At 48.1% G+C, this 5,665-nt stretch overlaps 1 protein-coding gene across 1 annotated transcript in view; it reads right to left on the bottom strand.

Annotated features, from left to right (window-relative positions):
• The window catches only part of ARHGAP32 (Rho GTPase activating protein 32), a 176,095-nt gene that overhangs the window by 64,811 nt on the left and 105,619 nt on the right, over positions 1–5,665 (bottom strand). Inside the window, exon 11 of the mRNA XM_017738338.1 lies at positions 368–449. Within this exon, the coding sequence (XP_017593827.1) occupies positions 368–449 (82 nt within the window). The remainder of the gene's footprint in view (positions 1–367; positions 450–5,665) is intronic.

The raw sequence follows: 5,665 nt of genomic DNA, 5'->3' as shown, positions 1-5,665 counted from the left end.
TGCTCATCTATGTTCTGTATAAAAAACCCTGACATGCAACACTCCCTGACCACTCAGAACTGGGATATTTCATGGAATCTCTCATGACAGACTGCTCAAAGTATGTTAAATTCTTACAAAGCTTAAAATCCTTCAAGTCAGGCAGGAGAGAGACATGGATCCAAGTCTGTACAGCAAGTGAAAGACATTCAACAGTGGGAACTCCCCAGAAAGCGGCAACGTGTGGGTGATCGACACACAGAGAGGGGAATGAGGATGTGCAGGGGATGATCAACACTCATGACAATGTGAAGGAGGTATTAGACATGGAACACACAAAGAGAACTCCAGTCCAGTTCACTGCATCAAAAAAAGCTGATTTACACACCTGGTTTTGGCACCGAATTGGTCACGGACTGAGGGACTTTGTCGTTGATGAGTTCAACACATTCACTGGGAAAGAATCCAACCTGGAGTAAAACAGAAGGACAAAACTGAGTGTTATGATCTGAACTGCTCAAGCAACATCTCCCCTCAACTCCCCTTGCCTGATGCTCCCCGACATTATCCAGCATCAAATGACCAGCAGTCAAAACACTGACAACTGCAGGTTCTGCTCTGCTGCCAGCACCCCGAGAGAGAACAATCTGAGAGCCCAAGGCACTGCAAGATCCTGCAGTGAATAACTTTAAATGTTAATTTGCAGTGTCCCTGCAGTGACCTTTAATTCAGCATTTCTCCCTGCAGCCCCTCAAAGGCAGAAATGCTGGAGAGTCTCTCTAAACCAGAATAAGGGTTAAAGGCTATGGGAAGGATCCTAATGTTTTCTTGGAGTAGCATGTGCCTGCAGACATTGCCATGCCACTCAAGGGCCACTGTATCTGGGGAGAAGTGAAATTATTTCCCTTTCCCTGCTCGAGGATTCAGGCTAAGCTGTGACCAGAGAGGAGTTTGGCGCCTCTCTGCATCCCTAACTTCTCTATTATTTCCCAGCATCTTCCTTCTCACTCTCATCCCAGGTGAAAGTCAAACCAGAGCAGAGCTTTGGTAACTTTAATCCTTGGTCCATCTTTCCACACCTTTTCTCCATGTTCCTCACCCAGCACAGCTCCTGTCCTGTGAGATGTAACTCAGGCACCACCACCCTTCCCAGACTCCTCACCTAAGGCAGGGCAGGATTCCCTGTCCCATGCCAGGCCTGTGACTGGGACAGCTGGAAGCACCAAGGCACCGCAGGCAGCCCCAGGCTGCTCAAACACCACAGGAACATGAGGCAAAGAGCCAGAGGATGGGCCCCGAGCTCAGCCAGGACTGTGCCAGTCATGTTGGAACATCCATGAAATTCTCTGGAGGCACAGGGCAGTCAGCACCAAACCTGGCAGACAGCCTCTCCTCTATTAATTCATCTTCCACAATTCCCTTTTGTCTCCACGGAAAAAGATTGATCTCCTTCCTACTCCAAGCTGATTTTCACCCACCAACCTCCCAGCAGCTCAGTGGCAGTGCCATGTGTGGGGTGTCCTGGCAAACACTCCAGACTGAAGTTATTCCAAATTCCCCAAAGGAAGCAACAGTCATCAGAGCAGACACCTTCCTCTTCCACAGCCCCAACATCCAGCAGGGCAGTGTTCTGCCCAAGCACAAGGACAAGCTGAATGCCACACACTTGAAATACAATTGTTTTAAGACTCTGCAGGAGCAGCACTCTGGGCCAGCAGAACTCGGGCTCTGAGCTGGGCTTCCCTGGAACTGGGACTGGCCTGGGCATCACAAGTGACTCACAGAACCCACCCCAAACCCAACACCCCCCCCCCCAGCCACTCCCTCAGCTGGGAGGCCTGCAAGGACACGGTATCCTGGAGTTATGGAATGCAGTGGGGATTTATGTGCAGTTTGCAGACAGAAATGAGCCAATTAACACGAGAAAACGAGCATGAACAGCAGCATCACATCCAGAGGCCTTTCCTCCGGCAGCTCACGGCTCAGGGATCTGCTCTGCTGGGAACAGGCTGAGTGACACTGACACAGAAGTGCTGGTATTTGAACAAAATATATTTCATGGATTTAAATCATGGAATCCCAGAATGGTTTGGGTTGGAAGGGACTTTAGGGACACCTTCCACTATCCCAGGCTGCTCCAAGCCCCATCCAGCCTGGCCTTGGGCACTGCCAGGGATCCAGAGGCAGCCACAGCTGCTCTGGGAACCCTGTGCCAGGGCCTGCCCACCCTCACAGGGAAGAATTTCTTCCTTATATCCAACCTAAATTTCCCTTTTTTTCATTTTGAACCATTCCCCCTTGTCCAGTCACTCCAGTTCCTGATGCAAAGTCCCTCTCCACCCTCCTCATAGCCCCTCCAGACACTGGAAGTTGCTCTGAGGTCTCCACACAACCCTCTCTTTTCTTCCCCAGGCTGAACAGCCCCAGCTTTAACACTTTACTGTAGCTGAGAGTCTCTGCTGGACCCTTCCTACATGAGAGATACAGGAGGCAGTTTTTAAAATAGGAAAAATGCACAGATCCAGGGAAAGTCTCAGCCCACCACACAGACATCATCTGGGAAACTGCACAGCTGGAGTGATGAAGTTTCTTTCATTCTCAGTAATTGCCCACATTGTCTGTGCCTGAGATGTGTAAAGAAACCTGAAGTCCTGGGACCTCAACCTTCCATTAATCATCTAAATCTGGATCTAAATCCAGCCCCAAATCCCACACTGTTGGACACTCAGTCAAATGCTGCACATGGAATCAAAACTCATTTGGCTTTGACTGTTAACACAATATTTCTCCTGCTCCTGCGTGCACTGTACAACACACTAACCAGGAATTCAGAAATGAAGGACCCTGGATGGTTATGTCACTGCTTCCAGATATCCCAGAACTTTCCCAAATCAAACATTCTACCTGCTGTCCATGTATCACTTTTGCCATGTTCACACCAATAATCACCATGGACTTTCTAGAGGCAAAGAATTGTGCTGGCTCCCTGGCGTTAACTCACTGCTAGAAATTAATTACATTTTCTGACTTACTTATTCCAACTTTTCTTGCAAGATCCCCAGGAGATCCTCATCAGGGTTATAACCCACATCTTGTGCCTCATTCCCACCCACTTAAGAGATGCTGCTTCTCCTCCCATGGGAAGTTTTCCATGTTTTTGTATAAATAAATGAGCTTAGTCCAGGAGTTAATCTCAACAGATGTAGCAAGGCACTATTAGAGCTTTGAGCCAGGATTAAAGGATTTGGCAATGTAGGAAAATGAATAGCCAGGGCAGTACATATTTAGATAAATACAAGGTCATCTAAAGGTTAAATACACACTACACACCTTCAGCAGAGGAGGAAGGCACAGGCTGCTGGTGCATGACAACTGTTCTGCAACACCTACTACAGCTTTATCTTTTCACTTCTATGCCAGTGGCTGCTAAAACTGGAGGACACAGGAGGCTTTAAGGGGAAAACTCAGAGTAACAATGGTAATTTTCAGTGTATAGGGAGGGAATTCAAACAAATGAGGAAGTACCAGCAACATAAATGGCAAATGAAACATTGGTTGAGACATTTGGGTTGGATCTTTGGGTTTGACATAATCCAAAGTGTGGGTTCAATTTTAGTCAAAAAGTTTTCTCTTTTCTTTTTAAATCTGATGACAGTCTAGCAAAACCTGACAGGGAAACTGCAACTTTTTATGGCCTGTTTGGGAGAATTTTCACTGAGTCTTTGCCAAGTGACTACACAGAGAGCAGGACACCCTCACCTCGTTCCCAAAGGAGGCCCTGCTGAAATGCTCTCCCACTTCAGGGCACCACTAACAGGAGGAACGGGATTTGAGCTCAAATCCGGAGCTCTTGTTAAAGAGAGCTGAACACCTGGACATCAGAACTATTTTGATTCCTTTTATTCACAAAACAAAATGTCTGTGTAGGATGGTACTTGTTGATTATCCATTCCTGACTGGTGTGCCAGCAGCACATTGGGAAACCAGAGAGCTGGAGAGGGGCTCTGGACAAGGGATGGAAGGACAGGACACAGGGAATGGCTTCCCACTGACAGAGGGCAGGGTTAGAGGGGATTTAGGTGGGATATTGGGAATAACTTCTTCCCTGGGAGGGTGGGCAGGCCCTGGCACAGGGTGCCCAGAGCAGCTGTGGCTGCCCCTGGATCCCTGGCAGTGCCCAAGGCCAGGCTGGATGGGGCTTGGAGCAGCCTGGGACAGTGGAAGGTGTCCCTGCCCATGGCAGGGCATGGCACTGGATGACCCCTAAGGTTCCTCCCAACCCATCCTGGGATTCTGTGGAGCTGGGACCTGCAGTACTACAATCAGTTCAAGCTGCTGCAGTATCACAATCAGTTAAAATCAGCCCAGTCCCCCCTGGTTGCACACGCTGGTTTTTCTCCAGCAGGGCAGGTTTTGGGGCAGCTCTGCGCCTCAGGAAACCATTCCCAAAAACCAGAATAAGTCAGGACATCCAAAGGCAGTGGTGCATCAAACAAGGGCCTGTCCCCAATGACTCAGCTCCCTGACACAGAGCTACTGATTGAAAAGACAAAGCATGAAGCAAAAGCAGAGTAGAACAAAGAGGGTTGAAGGCTGTTAATGTGGAGGTGGCTGTAATTTAGGTAACAATCTTACAGAGAAAGCACTGACTCACACAGAGGGCACTGGAAGAGAAAAAGGCTTGAAGAAAAATGTCTTAAAAATCATTTTACTTTAAGCAGAGCAAATGCTAAGAAGCCTCGTGGGCTGTTTTGTTCGCCCAGAATTGGGTGTGGTGCAGTGCAGTGGGAGCTCAGGTATGCAGAGAGCACAGGACCCTGCCAGGGAGGTGTGACAGACACAAACCCAGCGAGTCACTCCTGAAGGACAGCTCTTGCTGGCAGGAACACTCTGACTCCCATGCTGAGTCCAAGCTGCAGGTGCTTGCAGCCTGTCAGAGCTGATTTTTGGCTGACATCTGCAGAGCTGCCTCCAGTTCCTCACCACAGCCCTCCCGTGATTTCAAGGGATGCAGCACAGGCAGGAGTGAAGGCACAAAAACAGGGGAGTTCCTTTAAGTCAAGAAGTAATTTTTTCCCTTTTCAGTGAAACAAGGAATTTCTTTCCCTGTTCTTGCTCATGATTTATAATGGAAGCTGTGGTTGGTTGATAAAACCCTGCTCCTTCCCTAACATGAAGCAAAAACCTGAGAAATAACAGGACAAACTGTCCAAACGTTTGGTGGCAGGACCTCCTCCTTCTATCTTCTCTCAGAATCACAACTATCTGCCAAGAGGGGCTCTGTTGATTTATTTTATTAACTCAAATGACTGGATCAACAGATTGCTATCACTGCAATGTTCCTAAACAGGAACAGAACTGTTTGCCTCTAACAAATGCTTTAGAGGCTGCACAGCTTCATCCATCCCTACATCTACTGCTGTAACAACATTCTTCACCTCCACACTCCTTTTGAGCAGCCATCAAGGACACTCCTGCCTGTAACTCCTCTCTACATCTGGTGCAGCTACACCAGAGATAAATTCCCTTTCTCTGAATTCCCACTGCTCATATCATCAAAAGACTTCATTCCATCAGGAAATGTACATTTTCTGCACATTCAGAGCTCACGAGCCTTAAACTCAGCACACAGGTTAGAACTTTGAGCAAACACAGCTCCTGGAGCTGTGGGAACACAGAGCTGCAT

The sequence above is a fragment of the Corvus brachyrhynchos genome, unplaced genomic scaffold, assembly GCF_000691975.1.
Source record: "Corvus brachyrhynchos isolate BGI_N302 unplaced genomic scaffold, ASM69197v1 scaffold46, whole genome shotgun sequence".
Lineage (NCBI taxonomy): Eukaryota > Metazoa > Chordata > Aves > Passeriformes > Corvidae > Corvus > Corvus brachyrhynchos.
Note: the sequence above shows the minus strand (reverse complement) of the source record. Positions and strands in the feature narration are given on the sequence as shown.